The following is a 17,346-nucleotide window of genomic DNA, read 5'->3' on the forward strand; positions in this document are numbered from 1 at the left end:
GGAGTATGCAGGAGCGATGACTCGTTCCCGGACTAAAAGGACGGAACACCGAGACGCTGTTCTCTTAAGGACTGAGCGATGTCGCACAAGCATCTTCGTAGCACAATCACCGTCCTGTAGTGGTTCTGGTACCAGACTGTTGCATAGAGGGTCGTGTGTTCTAAAGTCACCTGACCTGTAAAATTTTAGTTTCTATGTTTGGTTCACGTACATTATAGAAGTATCCACAAATGTCAAGAACCATTGTACTGGAATGTTCTGTAACTGTATATATACTGTATGTGTTCTAGCTGGAGGGAGGTCACTCGACACTCTTGTATGCGCAAGTGCTGAATAGACCTGCGTTAACTTAAGTCCGTCATTCATCTAATTACACCTTTTTCTACGTGACAACCCCTGCATGTGTCCTGGCTTTACGATACTGTCCTCTCTGGCACTAGTCACATGGGGCAACTGATAAAATGCGTAGCGTTGAGTGTAGCCCTCCTACATCCATCGATACTGTATGGATTCTCGAAATGCCATGATCCGGCAGATGTCTAATTCCGAAAAGTGGAATACTTCAGTTTACATAACATGATCTTCCCACAAGCAAAAGACGTTCAGTAGCGTTTTCTGAGTGAGACGCCCTTTATCTAATTCTTTCCTTATCTTCTGTATATAGATAGAAGCACTTTAACCTAGTTTGTAGTGTTTTACTGAAGTGCTTATCATTGGGCTATCCAACTATTTAGCACAATTTATGCCATACTAATATTTATGTGCTATACAAGTTTAGGGCCAGTAGTTCTACCATAGTGCTGACAACGTTAATGAGAGTAGACTTTTATTTAGTAAAATCCACTGTCTTAATTCATCAGATACGGAAAGTGGATTACTGTCACAAGAAGATCGACAGCGGCGGATACACTAAACCTCAAACGGATGAGTAAACTGAGAGTCAGCTAGTGACGTGCATGCCATGTACTTTCCGTGCCAGCGGTAACCTTCGAGGAATTGATATCTCACTGATAACGGAGCGGTGTCCCACTATCTCACCCACACCGGGCGCGGCTGGCTGACCACCAGGTCAGACGGCCAGCAGACATGGCACGAGTAGGAGGCGCGGTGACGGTGACCATCCCGCAGGGCACGCTCAGGGGCCGCAAGGCCAAGACGCCCTCCGGCCGGCCCTACAGCGCCTTCCAGGCCATCCCCTACGCGCTGCCGCCCGTCGGCCCTCTCAGGTTCAAGGTGAGCTCTCTTAACAACTGAATTTGCTGTTATCAAGTAGTCTGGTAAAGCTATTGTAATCTGTTAATGCCCTTATCTTTTGACTCAACACTCCCTGGTTTCGAGCGGGTCGGCACTATTTACTTTTTCCGTGCCAACCTCTTCATCTCGTATATTCCTGAAATACATTCAAATTTTTGTTTTATAGAATATTTGCCCTCTACGGCTCCCACTACTACCATGGACATTCCTTGATGTCTAAACATGTCCAATCCTTTTGTCTCTCCTTGTCAGCTTTTCCACATGTTGCTTTCTTCTCCAGTTTTGCGGGCAACGACTTCATATAATCAGTCCACCTATTTTACAACATTCTTCCACAAAACCACATCTCAAACTTTTTGATACTGTTCCGATTTTCCCATAGTCAGTGGCTCACTTATCATAACCTCTCTTGGTTCTCAGTACGCTTAAGTATGGAGGCTGCTAAGATACAAATCTCAACGCTAGTTTATCGTGTACAAGCCTCTTTATCTATGTAAAACTGCTGGAAGCCATATAATTCAAACCTGCATACTGTAGTATGCAGCACGTACTCCCTCTACCACATTCTCCTCCGTTATCAGACTGATGATTCATTCATGCTACAGCATGTGTCCTATCACCTTACTCGAGTTGTGACACAAATCTATTTCCTTATCAGCTCGATTCAGTTCCTATTCATTAGTTATCCGCTCTTCCAACTTGCGGCACCTCCGTAGCTGAGAGACAAGGGCGTTTTCATACCCTGCGAAGGGACCCAGGCTCGATTCTCGGTATTGGCAGTGAATTTTCCTTGCTAAAAAGACTGGCACTTTGTACCCTCAGCTTCGTTAGCCCAGTCTAGGAACTACCTGACCGATTAGTAACGGTGTCAAGGTCAAGAAACCTGACAGCGACTGGAGAGCGGTGAGCTGTCCACAGGCCCCTTCCAATGACGTCTTTAGCAGACGTCAGCCCCGCCAGCCCGTCTACGGCGAGAACGAGGAACTTTACCTCACCTGCCCATTTAACATGCAACACACTTCTGTTGTACCACATTTCAAAGGCTGTAATTTATTTACTGTGTGGTTGTTTATCAACAGCTTTTCACTTCTGTACGAAGATATCTACCAAATTATTGATTAGAAATTTTCGAACCTTTAATTTATGTTTTCTGTTACCAAATTTGCCTTTTTAGAATCATTTTCTTACTTTTCTCAATCTGTATCTTTCTACTTCGGCGCCGGCCGGTGTTGCCGAGCGGTTCTAGGCACTACAGTCTGGAACCGCGCGACCGCTACGGTCGCAGGTTCGAATCCTGCCTCGGGCATGGATGTGTGTGATGTCCTTAGTTAGGTTTAAGCATTTCTAAGTTCTAGGGGCTGATGACCTTAGAAGTTAGTGCTCAGAGCCATTTTCTACTTCGGCTGTCTTTTGTTATTTCTCTGTTCTCTCATCAGAACTCATATGCTACTTACAGTGGCGAATTTCCTAATCTAAAACCTCCATCATCTGATTTAATTCACGTACGCTCTATTAGCTTTATTTTACTTTTATTGGTGTTCACCTCTCTATATTTTTTCAATACTCTACCCATTCCGACCATTCTCTGACAGAGTTACATCGCCATCAGCCAACATCAGACTTTTGATTTCTTAACCCTCACCTTAAACTCCCTCTCCAAATTTCTCGTTGCTTTCCTAGGCTACTTTTTCACTACACGGACTGAGTAACATTGGGGGTGTGCTACAGCCCCATGTCACTCTTCCACGAACGAATGCCTGCCATTCATTTCTTTCCAATCTCTTAACTGCAGTCTCGCTTCTCTACAAGCTGTAGGTAACCTCTCGCTCCTCGTATTTTATCCTTCCTGCCTTCGGAATTCTCAACAGAATATTCTAGGCAACGTTGTTTAAAACAATCACTAAATCATCATACACTGTAAACAAGCGTTTCCTTCTATCAGCCGTATCGTACAAAATTTGACTTCGCCAATGTTAAGCTCAGCACTAAGAACGATGTCTAACGCAAGGTTGACTAGGTGTATTGGCCACAGAGGGTATATTTCCCACGAATTGCGTACAAGATAAATCTCTATTCCTTCTCACTGTTTTTCTCGCCTCTCGATTACATTTACAGACTTGATACCAAATCGATAACCTTCCTCTCTTTGTACAGAACGACAGTGAGAACACACTTGATGAGGTTTGGAAAGCGACCTGCCCAAGTCTTTCCTCCTCCCAATACTTCATCATTTTCTTAATCCTTCTGCTAATCCTATTTCTTCAGATCATTTTGAAAACTGGCTCGAAAGAAGACGTAGATATTCGATATATAGTGAATCAGAAGGAAACAAGATAAAAAAAAGTTGTTAGACTGCTATGAAACAAAGCATTTGCGGAAGGAATTCGCCGATGCCCTGTTCCAGAAGACAGTTTGGAGGTACAACATTATGATACAGGCTATTGAAGCAGATGGACTAAGAAGAAAGGAGACTACAGCAAAATCTAAGTCGCAATGATCAACTAAATTTTGGTGCTGAAGTATTGGATTCGAAGCATTTGAGATGTGGTACTACAGACAAATGTTGAAAATTAGGTGGACTGATAACGCAAGGTATGGGGAGGTTCTGCGCAGAATCGGAGGGGAAACGAATTAGTGGACAACACTGACAAGGAGAATGGACACGATGACAGGATTCATGTTAAGACGTCATGGAACAACTTCCATGGTATTAGAGGGAACTGTAGAGGACAAAATCTGTAGAGGAAGACCGAGAATCGAATACATGCAGCAAATATTGGGGACGTAGGTTGCAAGTGCTACTTCTACTTTGGAATGAAGAGGTTGACACAGGAGAGGCATACATGTGGGACAGCTTCAAACCAGTCAGAAAACTGATGGCTCAGAAAAAAAACCGTTGGGAAGGAATTCAATAAATAAATTTATTATGCTGAAAATGATAATATAAATTTTTCAAATAATAATGCCTTTCTCAGCAACAGAATGTACTCGTAATATTTCAGTCTCAGATTAGTTCTGTATTGGAATTTATATTGACGTTCATCATCCAGAGACCTCTTATGTTTCCCAAATGGAGGTTAGGACTCACTTTCTTGGATTTTTCGTTTACACTCTCCCAGATAAGACATATAAACATGCTTCACACCCTCAACTTTCCATTAACGAGTGCATGTCTTACTTTATTAAAGATTCACAGAGACCTTTCTACATACACCTAAAGACTGAGGTTCCAAATCCAATCCAATCCGAAAGGTTTCGCTAGATTTTTTTCTCCATCAAGCTCTCGAGAGTTCTATTCAGAAAGTCCTTCAGATGAATCTTCGTGTTGTATGAAATTGAAAATGGAAAACAGTTACAGTCCGACTTGCGATTGACAAACAGGAGATGTGCACTGTTCCGAGTGGATAACGATTGGGGAGGATAACGACCATGATACAGAAGGAAGGAAAGCTCTGATCCAGGGTCCCATAGACGAGGGCATCGACGACGCCAGCAGACACGTATTTTCATTACAAACAATAACCTCTATATGGACTACAAAGTTAATGATCGCAATTTAAGGGACTCATTTGCTTCATTAAAAAATACTCAGGAAACGCAAACCCACAGTGAACAAGTATCGGACATGCCATCAGCTGTATCCTTTGAAAAGGAACTAGCCGAGCTATGAACTGAAACATTTCAGAGAAACTATCGAAAAAAATCTGAATGGACAGATAGGAATTGGAATTTCTCTTCACCTGAAAGCGAGCCTGTCGTTTCCTTCGAATTGGTAGACTGACAGTTTGTAGCTGGCCATAGAGTACGATAGTACGGCTCAGGTTGTAGATCGCAGTTTATATCTGAATTAGGTCGAGCGTCGAGTAGAGTTTCTATCTGTTTTCAAGGTTGGTAAAAAATGTTTGAAACCTATGTGCGTTCCAGTATTTCCATGCAAAGATTGTGGGAAAAAAACACTATATTTAATTTTAGGTACGTGGACCATATACGTTCAAAAAACACTGTATTCAAGCACTACGATTTCTATTAAAAATTGGTTTATTATTATGTAAACACGAACAACCGGAACTACACATATTCACTAAAAGAAGGTAGGTTCGATATTTCTGTTATTTGTACAGGGTGGTGTCTTTGTTGTAAGCCCAAAGGGTTGAAAGTAAACATATACCCTATGTCACGCTCTTTATTCTCCAGTTCTTTCTTTATCTCAATATTTGTACCTTATCTCTTAATCGGTAAGACAACATTTCATTTTCTAATTTTTTCTTTTCTGATTTTGCTGTGAAATGCATTTTTCTTTTTTAAATTTACCTAACCCATCATGGAAACGGGTCTCAAATCCTCTTAATTCGTTTAACACTCATCTCTCGAAATCGCCTCACGTATGGCCAAGGGACTCAGACAGTTTTCCTTTCCGTGTGAGGTATATGGAGGGGAAAAATTGCTTCTTTCCCTCCATCCACCAAGGTCAACTTTTAAATACCTTTCCAACCAAGCACAAAAGTTCATTACATTTGAAGTAAATATCAGAGAAAGAGAAGAGAAAGTAAATGAAAACAAGTCGGGAGAAATGATACTTTTCTGATAGATGCAAGTCGAAACAAGTAAATGGTATACCTTTAGAATCATTGAGCTGCTTTGAGGAAGCCAGCCACGACAAATCTGTTGAATCCAGTATGTGAAGTAAGGGATGAAATAACCTCAAATATCAAGCAGAATTTGATAGTTCAAAGTCCAAACAAGTTTGGAGCAAACAGGTGTGAAAATTACCGAACCGCTAATTTAATATCATCGTTAATAAAAACGACAAATTATACACAGAATAATAGAGAAATTGGTAGAAGGCGACGTTAGGGAAGATCAGGTCTGGGTTCTGAAGAAATGCAGGAACACTTGACGTCATATTGACCTTACGACCTCTCTTAGAAAATACCCTGAAGGAAGACAAATCTACGATTGTAGAAATTGTAGGTTTAGAACACGCTGTTGACGATGTTAGCTGTGATAATTTCTGAATTTCTGCTGGTAGCAAGGGTAAACTACAGTGAGTAAAACTTATCTACAACATTGTACAGAGACCAGACAGTGACTACAAGTGTAGAAGGTCGTGAAAGAGAATCAGGGAACCTACAGGGTTGTACCCTCTCCCTCATGTTATTAATTTGTAAATTCAGCAAGCAGAAACTTAGGAAGGTGGTTAGACTTAGGGGAGAAGAAAGAACGCCTTTGCACTTTGATGATGGCACTGCGATTCAGTCAGATACGGCAAGGTATTGAGAAAACTGTCGAGTGGAATGGATAATGATTTGAAATGAGATTGTAAAAAGATCATCAACGCAAATAAAACGAGGTAATGGAATGTAGTCGAATTAAACTGGATGATGCCTAAGGAATTAGGTTAGGAAATGGGGCAGTAAAAGAAGTCGATAGATTTGGCCGTATGGACAGCAAAATAACGGAAGACCGTCGAAGTTGAGAGGATATCAAATGCAGACTGACTGTAGCAAGAAATGTGTTTCTGAATAAGGAGAATGTGTTAACACTGAACACAAATGTAAGAATCTGGTAGTCTTTTCTGAAGGCTTTTGTATGAAGCGCGGCTTTGTTCGGAACTAATGAAAAGAATCCAAATTTTTAAAATGTGGTGCATCAGCATAATGTCGAAAACTACATGGACATCTGCTAGGTGCTTTCAATAAGTAAAACAAAACTTTTTTTTCTCCACCAGTGTCAGTTGAAAAAACGTGAAATTTTTTATGTGACATCGTAGAATATTGTTGCTTCACTTATTGTAGTTTCATGGAGGTCCGACAGGTGGTGGTGCAACATGCTGCCTTCAAAATGGCGTAACGGAGGTGCGATTCAAGCAATCACTGAGTTTGTTTTTGCCGAAAATCAGATCATCAGAGATATTGATAGGGGCTAGGACAATGCCGGCGGAGACCTGACAGCGAACAACAGCACGGTGACTTCAGAATGAGATTTTCACTCTGCAGCGGAGTGTGCGCTGATATGAAACTTCCTGGCAGATTAAAACTGTGTGCCCGACCGGGACTCGAACTCGGGACCTTTACCTTTCGCGGGCAAGTACTCTACCATCTGAGCTACCGAAGCACGACTCACGCGCGGTACTCACAGCTTTACCTCTGCCAGTACCTCGTCTCCCACCTTCCAAACGTTACAGAAGCTCTCCTGCGAAACTTGCAGAACTAGCACTCCTGAAAGAAAGGATACTACGGTGTCTTGTTCGTCGAGGTGTCTGTCATCATAGTAATAAGGTCGCTCAAGCCTGTCTGTAGCGTACCATTCGGCTGCACACATCTGGAACTTGGGGACTCTCTCGTTCTAGGCGATGGACAGAACACCTTGCTACACAGGTGGACGTCCCTGCTGGCAGCGTTGACGACCTAGCCACCAATTGCGGTACTCAATAGTTGTGTTCCGGCTGGGTTCCTCGCCGCCAAGAAGAGCAACAAAGGATAATCTGAGCAGAATTGCTTCCACATTTCGAGGCTTAAAGTGATACTTCTATCGAACATAGTCTAAGGCGATGAAACATGAGTTCATCACTTCGAATCGGAAACAGAGCGGCAATACTTGGAGTGGCGACACATCAGCTCTCCTCCGAAGAAAAGTTCAACGCCGCATCCTCAGCTTGTAAAGTCATGGCGACAGCCGTCTGGAACTCTGAAAGGTTTATTCTGTTTGATGTCGGCCCTCATGATGCAACTGAAAAATCGGAAATGTACCGTGATACCCTCAGGAAGCCGGAGAAATTATTTCAGCGTGTTTGTCGCCATAAAATGCTAACCAAGTTCTCCCCCTTCATGACAACGGAAGGCCTCACACAAGTCAATGCACCCGAGAGAAGCTCACAGATCATCATTGGATTTTTCTTTCTTATCCTCCCTGCAGCCTGTAGATGTCAGCTGCCGACTTCCTTCTGTGTGGTACAATGAACGAGGCACTCCACGGAAAGCAATTCCTGGGTGTCTTGGAGGTTATTGATGCAGCAAGACGCTGACTCCGACGTTGTCCAGTAAAGTGATACCATTCAGGCATACTGGCTCTGCGACTAGGATTGCATAAGGCCGTCGCGTTGAACGGAGATTATGATGAAAAATAGGGCCTTGTAAAAAAATGTTGAAATGTGTGTGAATTCCTAAGGGACAAAACTGCTGAGGTCATCGGTCACATGAACATGCACAACACTTAAACTAACTTATGCTAAGAACAACACACACATCCATGCCCGAGGGAGGATTTCAACCTCCGACGGGAAGGGTCGCGCAATCCGTACATGGCTCCTCAAACCACCCGGCCTCACCGCGCAGCATGGTTTTGTAACCAGAAGTTGGGGAATAATATGGTGTACTGGAATCCAGATTAGAATCAACTAGATTTCCGAAAAAGTTGTATTACGTTACTTACCGAACGCTCCTCGTAGAACAACTAATGAGGAGGTACTACCCCAGTTTGGGGAAAAATTATATTTACGGCACAGGAGGCATCCTGAACCATAAGGAATTTTCAGCTAGATAATGGCGGGATATGTGTGTTTGTTGTTGTGAGCGGTGAGGTAAGGGGGGGGGGGGGGGGAATTGCGGAGGGAGTCAAACTCTTGAATACAGTAAGCAGGTTCAGTTCGATATTGGTTACAGTTAATATGCACATGATAAACCAGTCTTCGAAAAGAAGGCAACGAAACATTAGCAAAAAAAAATGGCTCTGAGCACTATGGGACTTAACTGCTGTGGTCATCAGTCCCCTAGAACTTAGAAATACTTAAACCTAACTAACCTAAGGACATCACACACATCCATGCCCGAGGCAGGATTCGAACCTGCGACCGCAGCAGTCGCGCGGTTCCGGACTGAGAACCTTAACCGCTAGACCACCGCGGCCGGCAAACATTAGCAAATGTCATTACAATTTCTTCGTAGAGTTGACTTCAGTTTCCTGACTGAGCCTGGATGTTACTGAGGTTCTCGGAGGCATACCTTGTAGGTTTCACTGTTTTTGGATTTAGTTCGCACATCTGTTATTATCTTAAAAAGTATTTTTCGTATACCACTAGTAGTGAATAGTTGTTCTCCCACCAAGTAATCAGATAGACAAAAGTAATGTTATTGTCCCATAACATGGTTGGATAACATCACTGTTATTACTTCAGCCGGTTCTTAGTAGGATATTATTCGTTTTGCTAACGCTGAGAAAGGAAAAAAACTACCAAACTCAAATACGACTTTGTAAAAGCAATTATTCTAGTTTTCTGTCATTAACGCTTCACTACCTGCAGGATATCCGCTCCATTAGCTGAATGGTCAGCGCGTTGGAATTCCACGCACGGGGACCCGGGTTCAATTCCCGACTGGGGTGGGAGGATTTTCTCCCCCTCGGGGACTAGGTGTTGTGCTGTCCTCTTCATCATTTCATCCCCATTGTCGACGAGCAAGTCACCTAATGTGGCGTCGCACTCAGTAAGACCTGCACTTGGCGGCCGAACTTCCCGCCTGGGAACTGCCGGCCACTGGCGCCGTACGATCATTTCCATTTCCTACCTGCTAGATATTCTACGTGTAATTCCGTTTCAGCATTCGTTATCTAGGAACAGGCACTATTTATCATCTCTTGATTGACTTTTTCTAATTTAACTAAAAATTACGTGTAGTGAGTCGTTCGACATTGTTCAGACAAGTGAACAGTCTCTCAGTGTAATGTTAGAAGTGCACTTTGGAGCACAACACAGGCTCAAGTGACCACAAAGGACGTATCTTCAGACAGGTTTCAGCAGAATATAATTACTTGCCTACCAAATGTAATTAAATTCTCCTCGCTACTTACTTTATGGAGATAATGCCGTCTCGTGCTATGAACCTGTCATGTATTCTCGCTTTATCAGGTCACATGGTGGATAACACAGAAGTGTACGATGTGTTTTTATCGTTTGCTCGTGACCGTAAATAGGCGTCTGTCCACCTGACGCTTGCAATTGTAGTAATCGTTTCATTTTTTTAAGAGTCTGTATTTTAGGAAACTGGAAATTCGTGGTCAGATCCTGTGGGACCAGGCTGCTGAGGTCATTGGTCCCTAAGCATACACAGTATTTAAGCTAACTTAAACTGACTTGCGTTAAGGACAACATACACCCATGCGCGACGGAGGACTCGAACCTGCGACGGGGGCAGCCGCGCGAACCGTGCCAAGACGCCCTTAGACCGCGCGGCTACCCAGGGCGTTTGTATTTTACTGTGGTTGCTTAGAGCCAAATAAAGGAAGCCAATAAGTGATAAAACTCTTTCTCCGCGATTTTGTGACAGTTAAATAGTAAGAAAGTGCTCATAGTACTTAAGTTATCAAACGCTCAAAGAGTTCAGATATAGAAAAATACTACTAAGAAGGTATAATGTAAAATTTCAGATACAACACGCCGACGACAAGGTGAGCCGCTACACTCATTGGGTCGGTCTTCCGCCACTGCGATTCTTCCCATAAAGCCTGTAAGCTCCTCCTCACTTATTGACCTTAATGACAGTGAAAAATTAAACCACGTGTACCTAATGGAAATTTGGGAAAAGCAATCGTCACCGAAGTTAATCTGTCGGTAAAGAGGGAGGAAAGTGTTACATCTAAATGAAAGGAAAAATGCAAATGAAACTGGAAGAAATTAATTTTGAGAAGGGGTAAATTTAATAAAGAAAATAAATGTGCGGCCGTTACGTTAACAATTAACTAGCGGTAATTAGATATTTGAGATTTGGGGGAAATTACGGTCGCGATTCCTATGGACAATTACTATAGTAACTGAAAAAGAAAGGTTATTACACATATAATTAGCACTAGAAGCGTGGCAACTGAAGGTTGACACGTGTAGTGTGAAAACTGGAAGTTTGTCAGAAGTAATAAATTTCGCTACATTCTGACTTATTTTAGAAAAAGAATCATTTCAAAAGCTACTTTAATCTACGCTATTTAGAAATAAGAGATTTAACTTTGAACTTGAATTAAATGATTCTGAACAATTAATAATAGTAAAATTTAGTACGTACCAAGCTGAGCTGCAGCCACAGGTAAGCTGATATACGGTAAAAAAACTCGCACTCTTAAATTGTGCTTGTGTAATCTAAATATTGTAGCCAGCTATGAATACCTTGACTGAACTTTGAAATTAAAGCAGTGAAATCGAATGATATTAATTTAATGCTGGCGTTTGAATTTAAACGACACTCGGGTTCATTCCGGAAAAGGAAGGGCCCTGCTTGGTAATGCAATTGGGACAATGAGCAACAAAGGAGCGCAATTACATTATGCCAAACACGGAAAGCGCGGCAACTCGAGGGAGCGTCGCACAACACACCTGCTCCACCGCCCTCCTCCAGCCAGACTCTCGCTGCCCGCGCTCCATGCGGCAGAGTTAACACTGCCAAAGATTATAAACACTTTGGTTCTCCACATCGATGTATTCGTTCGATAGCATAGATTTCCCTAGGCGAAACCCAGCGTAAAAATACAAATAGTATTTACAAAACAGAGCAATTATACATCTACATAAATGCATTTATATACAAATAGTAAAACAATTACAATATACAAAGACACACAAACGTCATATCTTCAGGTAACAAAATAAGGAAAAAAACATTATAGTACTATAGATGGAAATAGGATGATATGTATTTCTGACGTTACAAGCCCCAGTTCTCTATGTCTGATTCTTCCAGATACACGCCATGTCCAGTATATTGATGCACTAATACATAACAAATAAAACAAGTTAAATAAGATAAGAAAATGATTGGAACCAAAATACGAAACTGTGTTGTCAACACAGTGCCTAAACTAAGTTGAATATTAGCTGTAGTATTTCCAATAAAAAGTGCAAACTGAAATGATGGATTTGAATAACATTATGAAACACATGTACAATGTAGTGACAAAAGTCAAGAGGTATCCTAGTATTGTGTCGGACCTCCTTTTGTCTGCTGTGCTGCTGCAAGTCGACGTGGCGTGGACTCAGTAAGTCGATGGAAGTCCCCTAGGGATATGTTGAGCAATGGTGCCTCTGAAGCCGTCCATATTTCCAAAAATGTTTCCGGTACAGATTCCGTTCACAAACTGACATCTCGATGGGATTTAACCAAAATGTTCAGCAATACGACCGAAAAAACTGCACGAGTTACATTTGTCCAAATTCAATTCACGACTGCCGCCTAATTCCCCCTTCTCAAATTGTCAGTGTTGCCGAGACACTCTAGTATTGGGATGTCACCCCAGATTTGTACGTAAATGAGCAATTCGCCGACACCTGGCAAGCGATTTTCTATTAAAACATCTTAACTGTACGAGAATATACGCAAAACATGTCCTAACTAACATTGCGTCGTAATTCCGAATTACAAAGGCACTGCAGTATGGTATTTATCCTCCGACACAGGGCAAGCGACTTGCAACTAAAATGTCTCCCCTGTACGGGAATATAAAAGTACATATAGTAGACGCTTGGGTAATGACGTATGGAGATTTGGGTCTGACCGTGAGTCGTCCACGGATAGCGACAGCTCACGATAATCAGCAAATGTGGGCTCAAGTCTCGGTCGGGCCCAAATTTTCATAGTCGTCATTCCATTATACAGCAGGTGATTGTCCATTTCGAAATTGCCAATAGATTTCATGTACTACGTGTTTTCATTTTTCAGTCTCCAGAACCACCAGAGAAATGGAGTGGGATACGAAATGCAACAGTTGATCCTAACGAGGCGCCTCAAATTAACGTATTTTTGGATAACCAGTACAAAGGAGACGAGGACTGCCTGTACCTCAATGTGTACACACCTAAGGTAAGTTCCAATGATTTTTAATCATACATTGAAGGCTTTCAGGACCGGATGGTGCGGTTGTAGATACTTCTTCCGGGTTATATGGCCGTGGTCCATGGAATTCTTCTATTTCCAACGTTTCGTCCAATGCTACATTGGACATCCTCAGCGGTATGGCTGGTCGTGCTGAGTCCTGCCGACTGACGAGTCGGGCGTCGGAGAGTAGCCTAAATACCGAGGAAAGTGGGTGTGGTCTAGCTTGCACATAGTAGCAAAAAGAAAACTAGTCAAAGATAAAATGTAACTATCGATAATAGTCCGTCATAGATAAAATCACTTATCGATTCTGTAACGCCCCTGTCCATATCTCGCTTAATTTCAAGGCCTCTTCTATTCTATTAAAATTTTCTTCATGTATATAAATGCCAATAGCCTCCCTATACAGTCGTGGTAGCACTTAAAACTGTAGTTTCAGAAAACTTAAAAATACATTGTCACCTGACTGAAGTGCATGTTGTGCAACGGCCGATTTATCTATTTTTTCCCAGTCGGCAAAGACTTTTATGCTCCTTTAGAGTCGTATTTACACTTCTTTGCATAGTACCAGTACAGACCTTGCCACAAGTACACGGAATTTTATACACACCGATAGATGATAAAGGTGGCCTTCTATCTTTAACGGAACGAACTACTTGTCCTATTTTTCTTGTAGGTTTGAATACCGGTTTCACTTTATGTTTCATCAAAATTTTTGCCGATTTGGTTATTCACTGAAATTTCTCATACTTTCCACTGCAATCTTAAATTTAAATTATCTGTTAGCGAGTCATCACGTTTCATATGACATATCAGTCATGATGTATATATCGGCTTTCAGTTTATTTCGACAAAATTAATGAAGTGTATTAAACTGAAATATATCAGATGATCAGTAACTTGTTTCTTTATTAGCATAAAGGTAGACATTAATTTTCCACCAGTAAAGTAAGTCTGAAAAGGTTACACAACAAAATCTCCTGTCCAATAAAACGGTGCTTGGTCATTGTGACACGTAAAACCACCTTGTAAAAATGTTGTAGTGTTCTGTAATAAGATGACCGCAGCAGGTGATGTAATCTGGGTTGTAGGGCGTGGCTGGGTAGAATAAGGTGGGGGTTTTTAGCAATCTTCCTCTTTATTGTTGGTTCTTCCAATACATTATCCGGCAGCTCAGCGCCACCGCTCGTGTAGTGATGGAGACGTTCTGATGCGCGCAGCCTGGGGAACGTGACGCCATGCTCCGTCAGCGGCTGCGCAGGCGGTAGGAGGTTAGCAGCACGAGGCCTGGCCTAGCTCGCCTCCTGCAGACGCTGCAGCTCGTGACGACGCCGGGAGTCGCCGGTGCAGCAGCGGGCAACGCCTTCCGCCGGCCGGTCCTCAGGGACAGTGTCACTGATGACGACGGCGTAACAGCGACCGAACGCCCAATCGGTCAAACCGAAGCCGATGCCCACCTCTGATGCTCTTAAATAGTGCAGACCGATGCTGAATCCGCCGGTTACGCGGCGCCGTTTTTATTAGAATGTTCTCTATGTGTTGGCTGACGCAACCGCGACACACGCGGCCCGCGCCTGCGTAATTCTGCTAATGCTGCGTGGCTGTTGACGGCTGCCGCGCACGTACACACATACCGAGAATCGTTACAAAACTGTGTCACCTGCATAATGCGACGGCCAGCCCTTCGTCCACCCTCTGACGTGAGGCTGGCGCATCACGCACTGAGACACACTAAATCACAATTTCGCACCACATTTCCTAAAAATAATCCCTTGTTCTCTACAGTTCTTATAGGCTCAAAATGGTTCAAATGGCTCTGAGCACTATGAAATTTAACTGCTGAGGTTATCAGTCCCCTAGAACTTAGAACTACTTAAACCTAACTAACCTAAGGACATCACACATATCGAACATATTCGAACCCGCGACCGTAGCAGTTGCGCGGTTCCAGACTGTACCGCCTAGAACCGCTCGGCCACCCTGGACGGCTCTTATAGGCCATATTACACGTCTCCAGAACCGCATTCTTCTGCTTTTGAACACGTCAGAAGTTACTAATTTCCTCGCAGCACTTTGCGTAGTGAGTTAAACGTATGTTCAAAAAGGGGTCACATCTGTACGACGCACCAGCAACGGTATTGGAGAAATACCCACCTCTTTCAGCATGACATGTGGGAACTGCGTTCTGTGAGGCTTTCCATATGGATGAAAAATTTGGACAACTGCGGCCGCAATACAGTCCAAAGGGAAGCGGTCACGCTAAATGACTTTTCAGTTTCACGATATCCTCGGACAATGCTAGAATCGTCTGGGAGGGGGAAAGGGGAGGGAAGTGTCAGTGTGACAGTGAACTCCCGTTTCCTACCGCACATTGTGTGGGAATCACTGTCCCAATAAAAGAGGTCGTTTCACTGACGTCCTTTATGCCACCTCCTGAGCCCTCTTCGTGTCGATTGGGAGGGGTGATGGGTCTGAAACATTTTTCTCGGCCACCGATGAGAAACAGCTTGTCTTCGACACTGGGAATCGCTGCTCTGATCTCTATCGCGTAAACGTCAGCAGGAGGGGTGAAATATGGATAAGAAGGAGTACGACGAAATTCCCATCGTGTGACACGTCCCCAGCGCCATTGGGCAGAATCGTGGCAAACTCTGGTGCCAATGTGACATCATTAGTCCATCTCCAGTTCATATGAATCTCTAAACTCTGTCCTTATTTTCGCATGTGTCGACACGCCGGTGTTTGACGTGTCATTGTGCCAGAGGGTGACGCAATTCGTTTTCGCAACATTACAGAGGAAGCACCTTGGAGTCAAATTTCAGGCATCTGCGTCGAAATGCAAGACAATTCGAAAAGACATCCATTTAATTGTGTAGTGCAGCATATGCAGGGTGTTTGGAAGTTCCCCTTACAAACTTCTAGGAGCTATAGAATGAAGAGAGTACATAATATTTTGACTACGAACCCACGACCAGAAACGTTATCAGACGAGGCTACAGAACGTTAAAGTTATAGGAGCCGAAGACTAAATGTGAACGGTTCCTATGAAGATTTCACAAACTTTCCAGGATGGCGGAGACTAATACATGTATCAATTTGAGGTGAGGTTCCGTGGTTTGGAGCGTAATGAGTAGGAAGCTACAAGCGAAAGTCATTCTGATACATCTTACGGTGCAGTAGATGCACCAGTACCGTTGTTACTAAGAATGTGCGGTAAGCAACTGTCAGACATGTTAGTACGGACCAAAACAAAATAATTAAAGGCTAGTAAACGTGCGCTGTAGACGGCATGTCTGAGGGGCTATGAGAATTTCTCATCTTCGCTGGTGTGGAACACATTTCCTCTGCTGAAGAAGATATGCATTGTAGAGCTCACGTTCACTACACTTTTTTTTCTTCATCTGAAAGTTGTGTACCCTGCATTTTTAACAACAGTACCGGTAAATCTAGTCCACTGTCAGAGATATCACATCGGTTTCTTCCTATAAATTTCGAATCTTTTGTTTCCGAACTGTGCAACTTTATCTCACATTGATATATTTGTCTTCCTCCATCTTCCTTGAAAGCTAAATCACCCTGTACAGGCAACTGTAACTGATGCTCTGTAGAGTCGTTTGTTGACACTTCCGGTCATGGGTTCACATTCAGATTATTACGTAATTACTTCCCTCTATTAGTCTTAGAATTTTGGAGCGGGAATTTCCCCATACCCTGTTTTGTACAAATGTTGTTGATACTGTGGCGACGATTCTGCACTGAAAATAATACCTCCAGAACCGTTTCAAACGACGACTCCTGCAATGTCGGAGCCGTCATGGGGAGCTTGGTCTCTTGGTATTGCAGTTCCTGAGTGTGCTGGACCAGTAACCCCTTGACACTGACGTATTGACGGTGTAGTATCTTTTGGTTATTACGACGCGCTACACCGTGGCAGCTTCTGTTCATTGAGCGACGTGACACAGTTATTTACACCAAAACACAGTCCTCATATTGTTCGAGTCTGATATCATCCAAACGCGTTGACGCTGGATGACCGGACCACCACCGGAGAAGGAGTGCGTCCTTGGCCGAGGGGTGGAATCTCAGGCTAGCAGGCGGCAGAGGCCGAGTAGTGCATTCGCTTCTCTGGAGTGCGGGATGTACTTTCCGACGAGCGCTGGGTGAGATCGTTGGTGATGGGGCCACCGAGGGGACCAGTATGTTGGCAATAACGTGCTGAACCCGGCAGCTCAGGAGTTCC

The 17,346-nt window shown here is 43.2% G+C and overlaps 1 protein-coding gene across 4 annotated transcripts in view; it reads left to right on the forward strand.

Moving 5' to 3' along the window:
* The first annotated feature begins 1,045 nt into the window (after positions 1 to 1,045).
* The window catches only part of LOC126332740 (juvenile hormone esterase-like), a 292,229-nt gene continuing 275,928 nt past the window's right edge, over positions 1,046 to 17,346 (forward strand). For 3 of the 4 annotated variants that reach the window (XM_049996632.1, XM_049996640.1, XM_049996649.1), the window contains exons 1-2: positions 1,082 to 1,233; positions 12,951 to 13,091. In XM_049996632.1, the coding sequence (XP_049852589.1) occupies positions 1,087 to 1,233; positions 12,951 to 13,091 (288 nt within the window). In that variant the 5' untranslated portion in view covers positions 1,082 to 1,086. Of the gene's footprint in view, positions 1,234 to 12,950; positions 13,092 to 17,346 lie in introns of all 4 variants that reach the window. The other variant, XM_049996631.1, reaches the window with a different exon arrangement.

The sequence above is a fragment of the Schistocerca gregaria genome, chromosome 2 (genome assembly GCF_023897955.1).
Source record: "Schistocerca gregaria isolate iqSchGreg1 chromosome 2, iqSchGreg1.2, whole genome shotgun sequence".
NCBI classification, from domain to species: domain Eukaryota; kingdom Metazoa; phylum Arthropoda; class Insecta; order Orthoptera; family Acrididae; genus Schistocerca; species Schistocerca gregaria.